The 21,444-nt window shown below is 42.1% G+C and overlaps 1 protein-coding gene across 6 annotated transcripts in view; it reads right to left on the reverse strand.

Annotated features, from left to right (window-relative positions):
• The window catches only part of btbd8 (BTB domain containing 8), a 94,521-nt gene that overhangs the window by 33,040 nt on the left and 40,037 nt on the right, over window positions 1-21,444 (reverse strand). For all 6 annotated transcript variants that reach the window (XM_048539153.2, XM_048539156.2, XM_048539152.2 and 3 more), the window contains 4 exons: window positions 16,671-16,767; window positions 11,625-11,713; window positions 11,431-11,533; window positions 753-935 (listed from right to left, as the gene is read on the reverse strand). In XM_048539153.2, coding sequence (XP_048395110.2) covers window positions 753-935; window positions 11,431-11,533; window positions 11,625-11,713; window positions 16,671-16,767 — 472 coding nt within the window. The remainder of the gene's footprint in view (window positions 1-752; window positions 936-11,430; window positions 11,534-11,624; window positions 11,714-16,670; window positions 16,768-21,444) is intronic.

The raw sequence follows: 21,444 nt of genomic DNA on the forward strand, positions 1-21,444 counted from the left end.
AGATGCTTGACCAGCAGCCAACACAAGTCATTAAGGATAAGGGCTAATGGGACTTGGTGCAAATTAAAATATTGGTGATGAGATATGGGGTGAGAATCTCATCTCCATTTGCAAAATTGGCAGACTTGATGAACAATCCGGTTCAAGCTCAGGAATCAGAGGGTTGGAGATGATGGCTAATGGACTTGGGCAACAAGATTTTGGGAACAGATTGCACCATCATACCCTCTGCTAAATAATGTACATTTCCCCAATTCTTGCATCCCTTCAAAATAGTGATCACAGGAGTACATTTGGTTCAAGCACTATTTGGTTACAAAAACATGTAATAAGTCTGTATGCAATTCTCTCCCACAAAGCAGTTAGCAGTGCTGGAGTTGAGTACAGGAACAAGGATGTCTTGCCACAGTTGTACAGGGCATTGGCGAGGTTACACCTGGAATATTGCATGCAGTATTTTCATTGTAACCATCATGGATGAGTATTATATTCCAGATTTACTAATGGAAATAGCCTGGCCTGTGTTTACTAGTCCAGTGACCTTACCAGTACGTTGCTGCCTTCCCCCATGTCACAAGTCATTATATTTATGCAAATTTTAATTTTCTTTCTGATTATAATCTCCTTCTTAACCTCAGCAAACAACAGTGAACAAAACAGAAGCAACTTCATTTCAAATCTGACTCTTACCAATGATCAGATCCTTCACAAAGTACTGGTGATACATGACAGATGTGAAAAGTGAATCTTACTTTTAATAGATGGAGGAGACTTTTACTTTGTACAGTCTCAAGGAAGTGTGGCACAATAAACTTGATGCATTCATCTTGCAGTTCTTTTGTCAAGGCAATGGCTTGCTCTGCCCATTTCACCTCAGGAAGATTCCACAGTAGACGATCACTGTCCATCAGCACAGAAACCACGTTTTCTACATTCTGAAGGTCAAATGCATAATCAGTCATCCGTGCATACTGCTGGCCAATGTAGTCAACACTATTTTAAAAATGAACTACATACTTAACCTTTATTTAATTTGTATTTTATAGATCCATGGGCATTCACATTTAATACCTTTAATAATATAATCAAACTCCCAGCATGAATTGATACTGGCATAAGCGATCTTGCAACTGAACATTATATTTTCTCATTTAGGCACTGCTTACCTAATAAGGATGGATGATGACAGTAGGGACCACAGATTGCAGAGCTACACGGACATATTAGAGAGGTTAAAAGATCAAGTCTATTCAGTTAGAGATATGGAACAGAAAAAGAGCTGTTCATTGCTGGATCCTTACTTTCAATCTCCAAATAGAAGAAGATAGAAGAGGAAATGTGTTGGCAAATAACAGAACTTTAATAACCCTAAAAAAGGACTAAATAATTTTTTTTTAAAATGGGCAAGAATTCCTAACATTTCCTTAAATCACATAATTTAGCCCAAGGAGGAAAAAAGCAGTAACAGATCTAGCTCTGGGGAATAAAGCAAGATAACTCATGTTGCAGTGGGAGAATATCTGGATTATGGATTATAAATATAATTATATTTAAAATAGTTATGAGCAAGCAATGCCAAGCCTTTACGATGGGATTGAAAGCAGGGTCAAACCAAGCACATTCCCATAAAGTGGGGGTGTGGGTGGTGGTGGTGGTAGGTGGAGGAGCAGGAGAGAAAGAAGGGAAATAGGTCACCCAAAGCTACAGCTCCCTAAATACAGGGAATAGTTACAAAAAGAGAAAAAGGGGCTGAATCAAAAACCACGCAGATACAGACATGCAGCAAGAATCTAAAAAAGGACCAAGGGGCGGACGCTGGGAAGTTGTTTCCGTTAGGCGGGGAGTCTAGGACCCGTGGGCACAGCCTTAAAATTAGAGGGGGTAAATTTAAAACGGAAATGAGACGTCATTTCTTCAGCCAGAGAGTGGTGGGCTTGTGGAATTCATTGCCACGGAGTGCAGTGGAGGCTGGGACGTTACGTGCCTTCAAGGCAGAGATCAACAAATTCATGACCAAGGAATCAAGGGCTACGGGGAGAGTGCAGGGAAGTGGGGTTGAAATGCTCATCAGCCATGACTTAAATGGCAGAGTGGACCTGGTGGGCCGAATGGCCTTACTTCCACTCCTATGTCTTATGGCAGACAGTGTATGAGAAATGTATGTGCAAAGTATAAAAACAAACCCAGAATCCAGGACAAATATACAAACGAAGTAGTATTTCTTTGAAAGGAATGGGAGGTTGATCAGAAACAATAAAAAAGGAAAATATACTGTAGAGGTGGCGGACATGACTGAAGTACAGAGTGAATACTCTGCACCCCTCAAAGTAATTGTAAATGACAATTTTCAATTTAGGTTACTGGTGGTTAACTTATTGGATAGAATAAAAATACCACAGACAGAAGTTAAATCGGCATTACTCAAAATGTAATAACGTCCTGATGGGATGTATTCTGGCTTACATAAGGAAAACAAAACACCAAGCAAAATCTGAGATAATGGGAACTGCAGATGCTGGAGAATCTGAGGTAACAAAGTGTGGAGCTGGACGAACACAGCAGGCCAAGCAGCATCTTAGGAGCACAAAAGCTGACATTTTGGGCCTAGACCCGTTTTCTGAAGAAGGGTCTAGGCCCGAAATGTCAGCTTTTGTGCTCCTAAGATGCTGCTTGGCCTGCTGTGCTCATCCAGCTCCACGCTTTTATCACCAACCATAATCTTTCAATCCTGTACATACAAAAGTGTGGCGTGACACTGGAAGTTTGCAAATGTAACATCTTTTTGAACCAGTGGGAGCTAAATCTTGCAACTCTAGGCATGTCAAACATCAGTGGTGGGAAATCTACTAAAGTGCCTTGTCAAGGACAAAATTAATTACTACTCAAAAGGCATGAGTTAACTAAGAAATACAAGCAGAAATAGGTTAAAATCAAATGGTATCTTATCAGCTCAGTTTTATTTCGTGAAGCTAAAGGAAGGGTTAATAAAGATACTCCAGAAGATGCATATTTGCCTTTTCGAAGTCATTTGACAAAATACCTTTATTTTCCGAAATCCAAGTAGGTTATTAAGTTGGGCACAAAAATCAAGTACGAGGTAGAAGGCAAACAGTAATGATACAATAGAAAAATGAAGTACACAGAAAAAGCCCAGAGTTTTGTATTAGGACCATTGCTTTAGCCACGATCTTGTAGCTACCGTGTTCAAGTGGCAAGTCCAGTTCAGCTTCTAGTCAAAGGTAATCTCCAGGATGTTGATAGTGGGGAAATTCAGTGGTGATAATACTATTGAACATAAGGGGCCAGTAGTTAGATTGTATCTTATTGTAGTTGGTCATGCCGGGAATTTGTGTGGTGCGAATGTTATTTTGACAGCCCAAGCCTGGATATTATCTAAATCTTGTTGCGTTTGAATGTGGACTGCCTTAAGATCGGAGGAGTTGCAAATGATGCTGAACATTGGGCAATCATTGGCGAGCATCCCACTTCTCATTATATGATGGAGGGAAAGTCATTTACACAGCACCTGGTCTGTTTTCCTTTGCAGTTCCTCAACTCTACCCGCACAGATTCTATGCTTTCCAACTCTATACCACTTTTTGCTATCAATTTAAATTTCATTTTTTATAAAGAAGACAACCCTGCCCCCTCTGCGCGTCCTTTTGATAGTACATGTATCCTTGGATATTTAGTTCTCATCCGATCCCCTAGTGAGATGCCCACAACATTCACTTGCCAATTTTAATCTGCACAAGATCATTTACCTTGTTGCCTATACTGCATGCATTCAAGTACAACACCCTCAATCCTGCTTTGACTGCCCCCCTTCTCAGCTGTCATCTGCAAGCCAGACCCTTTCCATACTTTGAGACAATAAAATGTGAGGCTGGATGAACACAGCAGGCCCAGCAGCATCTCAGGAGCACAAAAGCTGACGTTTCGGGCCTAGACCCTTCAGAGATCTTTTCCTTACTCTGTCCTACTTTTGCTCTTGAAACTTTAATAACCTCTGCCAAGACTTCCCTCCCATCCCTTTAACTTTTTTGATAACTTTCCATGCAACTGAACCCATCCCCAACTTTTTAGCTTAAAGTCCTATTCACAGCCATAGTTATGCAATGTGTCAGGATTCTAGTCCCAGCATGATGTGGTAGAGCCCATCCCATTGGAACAGCTCTGTACTTCCACAGTACCGGTGCCAGCGTTCCATGAATTTGAAGCAGTTTCTCCCACAATCTTTGAGCCACATGTTTACCTCTAATCTTGTTGACCTGCGCCAATTTGCTTGTGGCTCAGGCAGCAGTCCAGGGACTACTACCTCCTTGGCTCTGTTTTGTAATTTAGCTCCTAGATGCTCAACCTCTTCCCTTTTTCTATCTATATCACATCACTGGTACCTCCGTGGACCACAACAACTGGAACTTTCCCCTCTCATTCCAAGTTCCTCTGCAGCCCAGATGACATAAGTAACCAATATTAGTACAGATGTGGTCGCTATGGGATCCGCCACTCCTACATCATGCAGTTACAGCACATTGCATCTCTAATTTAATTACTTAGTTCTTAATTTGATTAATTCTAAATTTTACACTCTTCTTTTAGTTTGTAGCCTGTAAATATTTCCCCTATTTACCTCTAATCTGAAAGTAACCTGTAATAGATTAGACGTGAAGACTAACCAATCTGACAATCTGAACATCTGAACAGTTGCTGCTACTTTTTGCCACAATAGAATTCGAGTGCCAAAGTCAGTCATCACCCAGATAGAGACAGCAAAGTATGATTATCTCAGTCATTAGACTATTGCCTCTGCTTCAAACATTTTAGGGTTTATCTTTTGTTGAGATTCACTACACAAAATCCTCTTAGCCCAATTAAATTTCACTGGTCAATAACTAGGAAAATAAAATCAATCAATACAGCCTCACATTCCATCCATAATCTTTTCCAAAATTTCTAAACAAAAAATTCACAAATTTATTAATAGACCTGGTCCCAGTATCTATTCCTGCAATTCTACACACAGCAAAAATCATCAGAAACATAAAATAGGAGCAGGAATAGGCCATTCAGCCCTTAGAGCCTGTTCCACCATTCAATATGATAAGAACTAGGAGCAGAAGTAGGCCATCTTGCCCCTCGAGCCTGCCCCACCATTCAACAAGATCATAGCTGATCTTTGAGGCTCAGCTACAATTATCTGCCCACTCGCCATAACTCTTAATTCCTTTACAGTGTAAAAATTTATCTAGCCTTGCCTTAAAAAGTGAGGTAGCTTCAACTGCTTCACTGGGCAGGAAATTCCAGATTCACAACCCTTTGGGTGAAGAAGTTCCTCCTGACCTCAGTTCTCCATCTGCTTTCCTTTATTTTGAAGTGATGCCCTCTAGATCTAGTTTCACCTGCTAGCAGAAACAATCTCCCTGCCTCCACTTTATCTACTCCCTTCATAATATGTTTCTATAAGATCTCCCTTCATTCTTCTCAATTCCGATGAGTGTATTCCTAGTCTACTCAGTCTCCCCTCATAATCAACCAAGTGAATCTCCTCTGCACCCCCTTGAGTTCTAGCATATCCCTTCTCAAGTAAGGGGACCAAAACTGCACACAGTACTCTGGGTGTGGCCTCACTAGGACCCTATTCAGCTGCAGCATAACCTCCCTGTTTTTAAACTCCATCCCTCTAACAATGGCAGGCAACATTCCATTTGCCTTTTTAACTACCTGCTGCACCTGCCATCCCACCTTCAGCGATTCATGCACAAGGACACTCAAGTCTCTCTGCACAGCTGCATGCTGCAAGTTTTTTAACCATTTAAAACATAGTCCCTTTTGCTGTTATTCCTACCAAAATGAATTACCTCACACTTGTCAACATTGTACTCCATCTGCCAGATCTTTGCCCACTCACTTAGACTATCTATATCCCTCTGCAGACTTTCAGTGGCTTCTGCACACTTTGCTGTACCACTCAGCTTTGTCATCTGAAAATTTTGATGCACCACACTTAGCCCCCAACTCCAAATCATCTATGTAAATTGTAAACAATTTAGGTCCCAACACTGATCCTTGAGGCACACCACTGGCCACTGACTGCCAACCAGAAAAACACCCATTTACCCCTACTCTTTGCTTTCTACTGGTCAACCAATCGTCTATCCGTTACCAATACATTACCTGTAAAACCGTGCAACTTTATCTTATGTTGCAGCCTTTGTTGTGGCACCTTTTCAAATGCCTTCTGGAAATCCAGATACACCACATCCACAGGTTCGCCATTGCCCACCATGCAAGTAATGTCCTCAAAGAATTCCACCAAATTAGTTAAACATGACCTACCCTTCATGAACCTATGCTGGGTGTTCCCAATGGTACAATTTATATCCAGATGTCTTGCTTTTTCTTCCTTAATGATAGTGGAGAAAATGCTTGAATCTATCGAAGTTAAGCTAACTGGCCTATAATTATTTGCTTTTTGTCTACTTCCTTTTTTAAATAGTGGTGTCACATTGGCCGTTTTCCAATTGGCGGGAACCAATCCAGAGTCCAGTGAATTTTGGTAAATAATTACTAGTGCATTTGCTATTTCCCCCTGTAATCTCTTTTAATACCCTGGGATGCATTTCATCAGGGAAATGAGACTTGTCTACCTTTAGCCCCATTAGCTTGCCCAGCACTGCCTCCTTAGTGATAATGATAGTTTCTAGGTCCTCACCTGTCATAACCTTCTTGTTATCAGTTTTCGGCATGTTATTGGTGTCTTCCACAATGAAGACCAATGCAAAATAACTGTTTCATGTCTCAGCTATTTCCTCATTCCCAGTTATTAAATTGGCCTTCTCATCTTCTAAAGGACCAATGTTTACCTTCGCCACTCTTTTATGATTTACATATTTATAGAAATTTTTGCTGTCTGTTTTTATATTCTGAGCTAGTTTACTCTCTATCTTACTTTTCTTTATAACTTGTTTTGTGGCTTTCTGTTGGCCTTTAAAGATTTCCCAGTCTGCTAGTTTCCCACTACTCTGCTTTTTTGTAGGTGTTTTTTTTCAATCTGACACTTTTCTTTATTTCCTTAGATATCCACGGCTGGCTCTCTCTTTTCCTACAGTTCTTCCTTATCACTGGAATATACTTCTGCTGAGCACTGTGAAAAATTGTTTTGAAAGTCCTCCACCGTTCGTCAATTGACCCACCATAAAGGTTTTGCTCCCATTCTACCTTAGCGAACTCCTTCCGAACAGTTTGATACCTCTGGATATTTAACTCCCAGTCATGACCATTCTGTAAACATGTCTGTGATGACCACTAAATCATACCCATGATATGGCTGATCATCCAACCCTGTTCCTCCTTTCTTCCCACACCTTTATTACTTTTTGGGATTGGGACTGGACCATGGGTGCAAACTCTTACTCAATACAAATACCTTTCACATTTATGCCCACAACTAAAATCTCTAGGAGCCATCTTGGTTAAGCTGGGCAACCCTTGGGATCCACTGTCTCCTCTGCTCTAAACAGGTTTACAAACCCATTGACCGACTTGCCAGTCTAATCCATCATGATTTCTTTCTCCACCCTTCTCTCTGTAGCCTCATGCAGAAGCTTTGACTGGGACACAAACACATACCAAACCAATTCAAGTCCAATGATTACCAGCCTGACCTAGCAACTCCTCCACAATAGTAGGAAGTTGTCAAACTAAACTTCACACTTTGTTACCTTCGATTTTCCAGCATCTGCAGTTCCCATTATCTCTGATCACAATTTTAACTTCACTGCGAAGCCTCTTCCAGGAATGCCTAACCTGAAGAAGTTACCCTCCTCCCTCTGGACCAACCTCAGGGAATCTCTCTCCCACTGCAACTCTCTTGTCCACCTATCTTCTCCTCTAGCCATCTTCGGTCCACCTCCCCCTCTCTCCCTATTTATTTCAGAACCCTCTCCCCATCCCACTCTCTGAAGGAGGGTCTAGGCCCGAAATGTCAGCTTTTGTGCTCCTGAGATGCTGCTTGGCCTGCTGTGTTCATCCAGCTCCACACTTTGTTATCCTGAACACAAGTTATATCTGACCTGCACCGAACTGGACACAGTATATCGCATCACACATTCCCTGATGTGGAAACTGCCCACCCCAACCTCATTTTAACACAATACTGTAGGACCCATAAATAAAATGGGCTCACGTGATAGGGCTTCTCAAACTGAGAAAGATATGCAAGTAGCAATTAAAAAGGGCCCCCTGTGGGGCATGCTCAGAGCTATTAGCACATGAGAAGAAATCCATGAGGTTGTGCTGGCTGGCTGAGTTAACCTTGTCTTATAATCAGAAGAGCATATCAAAATGAAAATCAGGATATTACAGCGTCTGGCAGCTTTTTGTTCAAGTACATGCTTTTTCAATGCCAGCTGCATAGCAAATTATATTTCAACCATGAATGACATTAAAAAAACATAACCCAGAATAAAGCTTAACAAAGTAAGCCCACTCAATGACACACTACCTAGTGGATAGAAAAGACAAGCTTTTCACAGGCAGGTTGAAACACTGCTAGAGGTTGTCCTCAAACATATTTTCAAACTTCAACATAAAGGACACAAACAGAAGTCAGCTCTGCACAAGATTTATTAAAACCATCATCCATATCATTTCCTGATGTGGCCTTCTGTTAGTAATTCAAAACTACAGGCAAAAATCAATTGATTGCTTGGAAAACACAGACATTCAATTCCATACAAACCAAAAAGAAAATAGATGAAGGAAATGTTATTCAGAGTAGCCATGCTTTACATAATATTCTCTGATTTAAATCACAGTAAAAAGAACCAAAATATAATTGCCAAATACTACAAAATAAGCACACTAGAATCAATTCTTGATATAGTAAGAACTGCTGATGCTGAAGTCTGAGATAACACAGTGTGGAGCTGGAGGAACACAGCAGGCCAGGTAGCATTACAGGAACAGGAAAACTGATGTTTTGGGTCAGGGCCCTTCTTCAGAAATGGGGGGTGGGTAGGGGGCTCTGAAATAAATAGAGAGGGGGGATGGTGCTGGGGAAGGTAGGTTGGGTGGTGATAGGTGAGTGCAGGTGGGAGCAGATAAGTGGGAGAGAAGACAGACAGGTCAAGGAGGCAGGGATGAGGAAGGGTTGGTCACAGGATGGGGAGACCCAATGATCTCAATGTGGACTTTACTAGCTTCAAAATCTCCACACTGCCCTCCCCCACCCCAGCATTGACCCATGGCCAATCCTCCCTCTCATCCCTGCCTCCTTGGCTTGTCCGCCTTCACTCCCACCTATCCGCTCCTCCCATCTCACTGACTAATCCGCACCACTGCCTACCATCACCCCATCTACCTTCCCCATCCTCACCCCTCCTATCTAGTTATTTCAGAGCCCCCTACCTTTCTCCATTTCTGAAGAAGGGTCCCGACCTGAAACGCCAGATTTCCTGCTCCATTGATGCTGCCTGGCCTGCTGTGTTCTTCCAGTTCCACACTGCTATCTCAGAATCAATTCTCAATGCTTCCAGAATTTGTAACAACACTACACTGAGTAACTTGCCATCGATGGATATCGGGGATAGAAGAATTAGTGATACTACTAACCTGGGAAAGCCACGACAATTGCTATTGTGGACTCTCACTCATTGTTTGCCATCACTTTTCACACTCTAAGTTTCTGATTTCCAGTAAATTTCGCAACTTGAAAAGGAAAATGTCCCATTGGCTTTTCCCAGAAAACTGATCAGATCTGATTCGGAGCTCAGTCAGTAGTACTTTAAATTACAAAATAACTGAATTCACACAAACCACACACCTTTCCCACTACTTCACAAACAAAGCACGTCTCGCAGTCGTCCTGAACTTTAGCTAAAATGTCATTGGCACTACAAATGAAGCTGGTACAAGATTGTGTGCTAATTGTCTTCCCCCTCAGAACAGACATTTCTAGAAGAAATTGAACCCATGCATTCTACGCTTGCACAATCATGTGGACTGAATTTGTTTCTTTGGTACTTTATTCCCTTTACATCCATTAATAATGGGGTGTCTCATATGCTGAATCTTTAAGAGAAGTTTAATCATTGAGGATCTACGTGCTACAAGGGTGTAAATTTTGCTGAAGGCAAGGATAAGCACTGTTTAAACTCTGCGGCAAATGACTGATAAAGAGCTATAATTAAGGGTCTCATGCCCCTGTAATGATGAGTAGGTAAACTCCAGCCTCAAGCTAGCAAAAGCAAGCATCGGACTGATCTAATTCTCTCAACTGAGAACGGGGAAGAGTCTTTTCTACTCAGATTACAGAAATGATAAACTTTGAAACTAAATCAATTTGGAGACTTCGTCAACATAACAAAATGTTTTGCTGAGAAGAAATTGCATTTAACATTCAATTCATGGTTTAAGCTCGCAAATGTTGCTTTTCCAGAATTTTTTTTTGGAAAGGGGAAGACAAGATATATTGCAGGTACTGAGTTCTAAATTCAAAGCCAGAAAATTCTGAAAACCGGAGGCAGAATCTGTGTAGAGAAAATAAGAAACAATATGGATGAGAGGTCACCAACCTGAAAGTTAACTCTCTCTCTCTCTCTTTCTCTTATAGTCAAAGCTGCTCAATGCATCAACATTTTTGATCTTACTTTATATCTAAATTCTTAAAATTCTTTCATGGGATGTGGACATCACTAGCAAAGCCAGTTTTTATTGCCTATTCCTAATTGCCCAGAGAGCAGTTAAGAGTCAACCACATTGCTGTGGGTCTGGAGTCACATATAGGCCAGACGAAGGGTAAGGATGGCAGTTTCCTTCTCCAGAGGACATTAGGTGAACCAGATGGGTTTTGTCCCCCCCGTAACAACTGACAATTGCTTAATGGTCATCATGAGGCTCTTAATTCCAAATTTGAATCTGGATGCTCAGAACATTACCTGGGTCTCTGGATTAACAGTCCAACCATAATACCAGGCCATCATTTCCCCTACTTCTCATACTTTAGAAGAAAAAATCAAGTACAAGTTCACTGTTAGTCATTTACCCACTACACTGCTATTCTCAGTAAACATTTGAAATCTGAAATGAGCAATAGTATTGTTGTGAGATGAGGTAGGACTCATTTCAGAAGAGTCAAATGTTGTTAAACAACAAAGACTACATAGGAAATTTCCATAAATGCAGAGAAAGGTACGTGTAATCCAAACTACGAAAAAGTCTCTCAATAAAGCCTCCAGCAAAACGTAGGGCATGATAGAAATCATGTGCATAAAATCAACCCAGTCATTTAACAATAGTCTCTGGATATGACTGACAATAATCTCTATTCTGGCTGGGAACAGTGCAGCCTCTATGCAGCCTTTAAATTTACAAAGATATTATTGTAACCAGATAATGAGAGACATGCTGCTAATGGATAATACTTACTAAAGACTGGACTAAAGACATCAAACAGGCTTGCTGCAGTTCTGCTGGAAGATTGGCAAAATTCTTTCCAGACCAGCATTTCACAAAATATTTGGTAATCCATCTGCAAAAACATTCAATTTTAGAGCAATTTTTGTTTCCAAAAGCAAGTTGTATAGTGCACCTGCAAATTTACATCAAATTAATCATTTTACCTCATACAGGAACTGTAAAGACCATCAATTCCAACGGAATGAGATATCTGCAGGCACTCCAGAATAGATTGCTGCATTCCAATAACAGGCTATAAATTAATTGAAAGAAAATCAATAAGGGAAAAAAGGCAGGTTACATTTACAGAATGCATTTAAAATTAGATATCTCTCTCTCCCCCGCCATGAGTGCACTGGTAATAGAACACATTTCAACAAAATCTAAACAAAACAGACAAACATCTTAAGGCTACAATTTCCATTGCAAATCAAGTTTGAGCTCGAATTTGATTTTTTTGGCAAATATGTCATCTCTGGTCTCAAAAAGATGCTGTCTGCTCTCTGCTCGACAATATCAAAACAGACTCATTCTGTGCAAACAGTAGTCACTATTCACTCAAATCCTCTGGTGTTGTTAAAAAAAAAGAAATCACAATTGTAACAATTGCAAAGAAACAGAGTCTGTTTTAAAAGTACAAATAAAATTCCAAAAATAATTCTAGAAATAAAAGAAGCTATGAATCAGCAACAAGGAAGTCAGCATTATTGAAATCTCTGAAGAATTAAAGGTCACCACTTGCCTCATTATACAATCAAGCCCTTGCAACCTCAGGTGTGTAACAAACATGACTGCAGGGTGGCAATAAAGTACTGGTTATTAAACATCCAAGGTGTGGGTTTCAACAAACAGACTTCTTGCAGTTGCTGGAAAACAAGCAAAGCTTCTTGCCTGCACTGTGAAGCTATTACCAAAAAATACTAAAGGTGTCAACTGCTATATATCTGAAACCAAATCAACAGTACTGTAACATGCAAGCGGACCACCATTTAAAACACATTGAATGGATACAGTTTAGAGATTGGATGAGCTAGATATATATCTGTTGACAAAAAAAACTATTGTTTTTAAAAAGATAATCAGTGATATCTTCTCTGCTTTCATGAAAGGTTTCATTTCAAATAAAATTGATTCCAAGAACTGTTTGGTCTTCAAATTGCCTCAATTTACCTTCATTTCACTTTACCAACAACAATTTGACCAATTAATCTTTCAGAATATTTAAACAAAATGGCACATGTAACAGCTAAAACTGAACATGGAAGTAAACACCAATCACAATTTTGTCCAAATGTTACCAAGAGGAAGTAGACGGTTCAGCCTCAATTCTGTTTCACCGTTCAAACAGATCTGAATCTTAATTACCTGCCACACCTTGGAGATCTATCGCCAAGCCAAAACTAAAAATCCGTATTGCAACATCCCAATTTTCCTGGCATTGGAGGGAAAGAAAATCCCAGATTCCTGCTTTCCCTTATAACAGCAGCTTTTCCATTTCCCTCCTGGACAAGTTAGATCAAATTTCAACATCCCCTTGCTTTCCATTTCCCTCACAGGAAGTACTTTCTCTAAGTCAATCATACTGAATTCTTTTTTAGCCTTTTAGAACATCTTTATGAAATTAACCCCAAATTTCACTACTCAAGGGAATATCAGCCAAATGCACGCTACCTCCATGTAATCCTCAGGCTCCAGTTCCATCCAGAATTGACCTGCCACCCTGATCTGACATGCCTCATGTCCACCTTCCCACCCATTCCTTATAACCCTTGACTCCCTGACTGATGAAGAATGTATTTCAGCCTTATATATACACACACACACGGACTCTACCCCCATAACTCTGTGACAAAATGTTCGAGTCAATTCAGAGGAAAAATTCTTTCTAACCCAAGTCTTAAACTAGCGGCCCTTTATTCTAACTATGTGCTCCTGTCCTCAACTGGGGAAACATCCACTCAGTATTTTCCCTGTCAAATCCCTTAAAAATTCTATATGCTTCAGCGAGATCACCTCTCAATTTTTTTAAATGCCTGGTGAGTAGAATCCCAACAGTTTTAGCCTTTAATCAAAAGACAATCCCTCCCTGCCAGGGATCATCCAAGTGAACCTTCTCTGAACTGCCTCCAATGGAATTAATTCTTTCCTTCAATAAAGGGAACCAGAACAGCTCGCAGTACCCCAGATGTAGTCACACTAGCACATTGACAGTTACTGTAAAACTTCCCTGCAAGGTGTACAAGGTAAGGAGAGGATATGGATAGAGTCGATAGCCAGAGACTTTTCCCCAGGGCAGACTGACTGCCACGAGGGGTCATAGTTTTAAGGTGTTAGGAGGAAGGTATAGAGGAGACACCAGAGGGAGGTTCTTCACCCAGAGAGTTGAGAGTTCATGGAATACTTTGCCAGTGGTAGTCGTGGAAGCAGAGTCATTAGTGACATTTAAGCGACTGCTGGGCATGCACATGGACGGCAGGGAAATGGAGGGGAATGTAGGTTAGGTTATTTTATTTTTGGATTAGGATTATTCCACGGCACAACATCGTGGGCCGAAGGGCCTGTACTGTGCTGTACTTTTCTATGTTCTTAGACTCTAAGCCTCTTGAAATAAAGATTAGATTAGATTCCCTACAGTGTGGAAACAGGCCCTTCAGCCCAACAAGTCCATACTGCCCCTTGAAGCATCCCACCCAAACCCATCCCCTACAACCCACACACCCCTGAACACTACGGGCAATTTAGCACGGCCAATCCACCCAGCCTGCACATCGTTGGACTGTGGGAGGAAACCGGAGCACCTGGGGGAAACCCACGCAGACACGGGGAGAAGGTGCAAGCTCCACACAGACAGTCGCCCGAGGCTGGAATCGAACCTGGGTCCCTGGAGCTCTGAGGCTGCAATGCTAACCACTGAGCCACCGTGCCGCCAACATTCCATTCACTTTCCTGATTATCTGCTGCACCAAAGTGCTGTGCAGCTGAAGCACAGTTCCACCTGTCTTCCCAACCTTCCCTCAGTTTTGTAATGCAGTTTACTGAGATAAAGGCCACTTGCAACATTGACCAGCTTTGGATATAACCATGCACTTTTAGTGGCTAATACTGACATCCAAATCTTTGTTCCTTTACAGATCCCACATTCTCTGCACTAAAAAAAATTCTAATTTGCTTTTCTCGGATTCATACAGGATGATTCATTGTTCCTGTGAACATAATTTATCACTGCCCTGTCCACTCACTTAATCTGTAGACCCTTGTGTTTTGGCTGTGCCTCCTAATAGTTCAAATCCGTCAATTTGGATATACAGTCATCTATTCATTCACCTGTACAAGTCATTAATAAATCGAGTGATAAGTCAAGGTCCCCAATAAAGATCATTGGCAACATGACTAGTCACATCCTAAGGATGAGGACAAAGCTTTACTTGAAATCTGAACTGCGCCTGATGTGTTTTGGGAAGAATTTGGAATGAAGTTGATGTCTGCCTTTGCAAATTCCTCAGCGAATAAAGAACAACGCAACAGTCAGATTTACGGCTCGTTAACACCCATCCTGTACCTATTCCTGCAAATCTGTAATTAGAAACTTCCACAATTGGAAAATAAATTCACAATAGTGACTCAAAAAAGAATAAATTAATTTGAAAATTTCAAGAAACAAAAAAGAAATCCACACAATTCAAACTTAGGTTAGATTTGGTTACATGCTGTGGTTTATAAAGAATTCCTTTATTTAACGAATGTATACAATTAATGCAGAATCACACATCAAGCTCACAATTAAGCACTAGTTTCGCACCCTAACAGTCAGAGCACTATGAAAAACAACTGTGCCAACAAGAGATGTGTGCCATAGTTGTCATTAGGAACGCATGTTCTAATTAAAAGGCTTGGTGCTGAACTGCTCATGCCTTTTCCCATTTTCCTTGATGTTTTCTAGCAATCGCAGAAGCCCTACAGTGTGGAAACAAGCTATTCAGCCCATCGAGTCTACACCGACCCTCAAAGAGTAACCCAACCCCACCCTATTCCTGAAATGCTGCATTTCCCATGGCTAACCAAACTACCTTACACATCCCTGGATGCTATGAGCAATTTTTCATAGTCCATCCACATAACCTACACATCTTTGGGCTGGAAACTGGAGCACCCGGAGGAAAACTACACAGACACAGGGAGAATATGCAAACTCCTCACAGACAGTCGCACAAGGGTAGAATCAAAGTTGGATCCCTGGCACTGGGAGGCAGCAATGCTGAGCCACCATGCCACACAGCAATGGAAGTAATTTAACTGCAGAGGATTTCAATTCAGCAAGTTCCAAGGGTACTGAAAACTTGATTGAAAAAAAACAGGAGAGGCAGCAGCTGAATTTTGAGGCCGAAGGAGATGCACACAAAACAAAGGACTGATAGAAATATGTGGTGCTATAATTAGCACCAGCAGGAATAAATAAAAAAGGTAAAATGAAATTTTCTTTGCAGTAGCCCACTGGAATTCTGAGGAATGTAACTGTTGCCTGTGCAAAAGAAAGAAGATTGAAATGAAACCAGATAGAATATTTAATCCCAGGACTAAACTTCACTGCACATTGCTGACTGGCCGACAAGCCGGTGGGGAACAATAAGCATTGTACTGAGTTCTAGATCAAGAAAGTCTTTCAATATCTGTATACTCTTATGAATGCACATACACACAGGAAAAGGCTTTATTGAGACAATTAGTGAGAGGGGAATTGTAAACTGATCATGGCAAAAGTTTAAGTGAATAGAACAGGAGCTAATTTAGACAGTCCACATGGTTTACAATCAAATAGGACATTTTGAAGTTGAACTCGCAAGGATACACAGCATTTATTTTAAAAATGGAGTTGTTGGCTCACCACAGTCTGTAGCCTCAAGAAGCCCAACCCCAAAAATTATTGTGCCCATGCATTTTTAAATTGAAGTCCAATTGCCAAATATCAAAATTTAGAAGTCTTGCAAAAGACGAGTAGTTAGTGTAAACTCTTCAAAACAAAGTGTTTCATCTCTTTAATTCCATTATTGAAGATATCCCTTAACCAGAATGGCAGCATGAATGTGGAAAACTCAAAACACAACAATACACAAAAAAATAGCATTAATATATCTGAAACCGTAAATGAATGATCACTTCCAGCAAATGATGGGCTGCTGCACAATCAGTACAAAAAAAAACCAGAATGTTACCTTGTGAAAGAACTTGCAATAATCCTTTTTCAGAACATGCAGGACTACTTTCTTCAGCCCATCCAAGTTGTACATATCTGCCAATGTAAGCACTGAACTGCAGGGAAAAAAAATGCCAATTTAGCATTAAGTTTTACTCAGTTTGTCATCTTCCTTTCAGTTTTTGTTTGCGTATCTTCAGCACTGCATAAAGTGATATTTCACTTGGTGATCGCCAGAGTCATCTGTGTATGTACAGCATGGATCTGACCAATGGACCCATAACAATTGTTCATCATCTCAAAATGCTGAGAAGTGAGATATCTGTCAAAAGAGTCGACACTCCTTCCCAACTGGATGTAGGTTTTGAAATGATTTATTAGCTTGAGGTAAAGTTCTCACTTTAGGGTGAATCAAAACTAGCAAAACTTGCAAAACTAGCACAAGTGTTTATTTCCATTGAAGTCTTTATTCAAACTTATTCACATATCACAATAAGCAATATCTGCAAGGAGGGCAAATTCAACAGCAGTGCGTTAAAAAGCATTTGGTATATTTAAAAAAATTCTGCTTTCAAATTATTCAGATATAATTGGGGTAGTGATAAGGTGGTGCATGATTAATTCAGCCAAATATGGACTTGCCACAAAAATAAAAATTTTAATGAGTCAAAAGCCAAAACTGCTGGAGAAGCTCAGCAGGTCTGGCATCATCTGTGCAGAGAAAGCAGGATTAACATTTTGAATCCAGAGACACTTATTCAAAAATGTCTAGTTTATTACTTTTGGCTATCCTGATGTGAAATGACCTACAATGTCTTAAAAATTAAATAGAACCATTGATTAAATAGAACCAGTTATTTTTGAATGGGGAAGCAGTCTCAAAAGGGCTGAATGACCTACTCCTGCTCCTATATTCAATGTTTCTATGTTCTATAACCATTTGCTAGTTTACTGGGGTACAGTGCTAAATTCCTGAAATTTTTGTTTTAAGAAGTTCAAACATTTCTATTAGCTTTCATAGTAATGAGCTAAATCGTGAAAGCCTCCTTGAAAGTCTGCATGAGTACAACAATCAGACAATTCCCAATTCAATCTGGGAATGTAGTTAGTTATGTGGGAAGTCCCCGATTCAAGCACCATCTTTTCTGAAAACTCAAGAGCATGGAAATTCACTTAACACTCAAGATTCCACAATCTCTTATTCCAATGGTTTTGCTGATTTCAATCAAACTGCACTAAAACCCAGTGAGGAGCAGAAATGCAAGACTACTATAGTTGTTAGACACAAATAGCTTGGTCTTTCTCAAAAATGGTGAATAATTAGTAAACTGAAATAACAGCTACAAAATTAAGCCTGAATTAGAAATATGTCATGAAATAAAATTCAATTGCTGGCAAATTCTTTCTTGTTGAATTGCAAAGCTGTGGGTCTAAGTGGTTTTCTCTTTCAGCTCCTACTCATACTCTGGTGCCACAATGTACAGTATTTCCCCACAATGCTGCAGCTGTGTTTTACAAGAATGCAACTAAAAGAAGAATCCTTAATCGCAGATTATTAATAACTGTAATTAGGTCCTATGGAGCAGAATATTAAAACATATTCTCTGTAAGTGAAAGCACTGAACATTCCTAAATTTGTAATCAAATAGCTGTTAAATAAAGGCACATTTTGTTGAAGTTTATCCTCTAGCAAAGAATACAAATTAATGGGCAAACCAATATTTGAAGGCCAGGGTCCAACATTAAATTTGTCCATTGCAGAATAACATTTGTCAGATAATTCTTCGCGCTTTCGAGATTATGTTGGCAACCAATTTAGGATTGTCATTTGGGCTCACGTTGTAACATAGAAGATATGCAAATTATTACATAGCAGAAAAAACATGTATATGCACTGCACCCCTGTCAACCAAACAAAACAAGTGACAGTGATTGGAGATAATGGGAACTGCAGATGCTGGAGATTCCAAGATAATAAAATGTGAGGCTGGATGAACACAGCAGGCCAAGCAGCATCTCAGGAGCACAAAAGCTGACATTTCGGGCCTAGACCCTTCATCAGAGAGGGGGATGGGGGGAGGGAACTGGAATAAATAGGGAGAGAGGGGGAGGCGGACCGAAGATGGAGAGTAAAGAAGATAGGTGGAGAGGGTGTAGGTGGGGAGGTAGGGAGGGGATAGGTCAGTCCAGGGAAGACGGACAGGTCAAGGAGGTGGGATGAGGTTAGTAGGTAGATGGGGGTGCCGCTTGGGGTGGGAGGAAGGGATGGGTGAGAGGAAGAACCGGTTAGGGAGGCAGAGACAGGTTGGACTGGTTTTGGGATGCAGTGGGTGGGGGGGGGAAGAGCTGGGCTGGTTGTGTGGTGCAGTGGGGGGAGGGGATGAACTGGGCTGGTTTAGGGATGCAGTGGGGGAAGGGGAGATTTTGAAACTGGTGAAGTCCACATTGATACCATATGGCTGCAGGGTTCCCAGGCGGAATATGAGTTGCTGTTCCTGCAACCTTCGGGTGGCATCATTGTGGCAGTGCAGGAGGCCCATGATGGACATGTCATCAAGAGAATGGGAGGGGGAGTGGAAATGGTTTGCGACTGGGAGGTGCAGTTGTTTGTTGCGAACTGAGCGGAGGTGTTCTGCAAAGCGGTCCCCAAGTCTCCGCTTGGTTTCCCCAATGTAGAGGAAGCCGCACCGGGTACAGTGGATGCAGTATACCACATTGGCAGATGTGCAGGTGAACCTCTGCTTAATGTGGAATGTCATCTTGGGGCCTGGGATGGGGGTGAGGGAGGAGGTGTGGGGACAAGTGTAGCATTTCCTGCGGTTGCAGGGGAAGGTGCCGGGTGTGGTGGGGTTGGAGGGCAGTGTGGAGCGAACAAGGGAGTCACGGAGAGAGTGGTCTCTCCGGAAAGCAGACAGGGGAGGGGATGGAAAAATGTCTTGGGTGGTGGGGTCGGATTGTAGATGGCGGAAGTGACGGAGGATAATGCGTTGTATCCGAAGGTTGGTAGGGTGGTGTGTGAAAACGAGGGGGATCCTCTTGGGGTGGTTGTGGCGGGGGCGGGGTGTGAGGGATGTGTTGCGGGAAATGCGGGAGACGCGGTCAAGGGCGTTCTCAATCACCGTGGGGGGAAAGTTGCGGTCCTTAAAGAACTTGGACATCTGGGATGTGCGGGAGTGGAATGTCTTATCGTGGGAGCAGATGCGGCGGAGGCGGAGGAATTGGGAATAGGGGATGGAATTTTTGCAGGACGGTGGGTGGGAGGAGGTGTATTCTAAGTAGCTGTGGGAGTCGGTGGGCTTGAAATGGACATCAGTTACAAGCTGGTTGCCTGAGATGGAGACTGAGAGGTCCAGGAAGGTGAGGGATGTGCTGGAGATGGCCCAGGTGAACTGAAGGTTGGGGTGGAAGGTGTTGGTGAAGTGGATGAACTGTTCGAGCTCCTCTGGGGAGCAAGAGGCGGCGCCGATACAGTCATCAATGTACCGGAGGAAGAGGTGGGGTTTGGGGCCTGTGTAGGTGCGGAAGATGGACTGTTCCACGTAACCTACAAAGAGGCAGGCATAGCTGGGGCCCATGCGGGTGCCCATGGCCACCCCCTTGGTCTGTAGGAAGTGGGAGGAGTCAAAAGAGAAGTTGTTGAGTGTGAGGACGAGTTCCGCTAGGCGGATGAGAGTGTCGGTGGAGGGGGTGAGTTCCGCTAGGCGGATGAGAGTGTCAGTGATTCACTGGGTCAGTTCTCAAGGCAAGACTTAACCAGAGTCAAAGTACTTGGTGTTAAATTTAAACAAAAAAATCTGAGGAGCTTTGGCTCAAAATTGATGAGCTGGAATCCGAACTCCAAACACTGCAACACATCCAGGAGGGGGAGAGATATGTGGATGCTGTGTTCCAGGAGGCAGTCACACCTAGTAGATTAACAAACGTTAATTCAGTTGGCGGGCAGGGACAGCAGGGTGTGACTGCAAGTGAGGCAGGTAGAGGGACCCTGCAAACAGGATCACAGGAACTGCAGCCCACAGGTCACATTGTCCCTCACGTCTGAGGCACTTGCTCCCTGTGTGGATGAGGAACAGGGCTGCAGGAAGGATGAGGCAACTGACCATGGCACCATGGTCCAGGAGGCCATTCAAGAGGGGGGAGCAAAAAGACAGAATGTAGTTGTAGAGGATGCCATTATCAGGGGGATAGACAGTATCCTTTACGAGCAGGATAGAGAATCCCACTTGGTGTGTTGTCTGCCCAGTGCCAGGATGCGAGTCATCTCTGACGGGCTCGAGAGAATACTAGAGAGGGAGGGGGAGGATCCAGCTGTTGTGGTCCACGTAGGTACTATCATAGGCAGGACTAGGAAAAAAGACCTGTTGTTTCGGGATCATGAAAAGCTAGGAACAAAATTAAAGAACAGGTCTTCAAGTGTCACAATCTGTGGATTGCTGCCTGAGCCACGTGCAAATTGGTATAGAGAGGCGAGGATCAGGGAAGTAAACACGTGGCTAAAAGAGTGGTGTGGGAAAGAGGGTCTCCTTTACCTGGGGCACTGCCATCAGCCCTGGGACAGGTGGGATCTACACCACTGGGATGGACTCCACCTGAACAGGGCCGGGTCCAATGTTCTGGTGAATAGGGATAGATAGGGTGGTTAGTAGGACTTTAACTAGTAAGTAGCAGAGGGAAGGGAGCAGTGAGCATAAAAGGGAAAATAACAATTAATGTAAGGCAAAGCAGCAGGTTAGCAGATGACAGGGAAGCTTCAACTCCATTGAAAATTAGGAAAAACTTTAGAGGGAAGGAGA

The sequence above is a fragment of the Stegostoma tigrinum genome, chromosome 8 (assembly GCF_030684315.1).
Source record: "Stegostoma tigrinum isolate sSteTig4 chromosome 8, sSteTig4.hap1, whole genome shotgun sequence".
Taxonomy (NCBI): domain Eukaryota; kingdom Metazoa; phylum Chordata; class Chondrichthyes; order Orectolobiformes; family Stegostomatidae; genus Stegostoma; species Stegostoma tigrinum.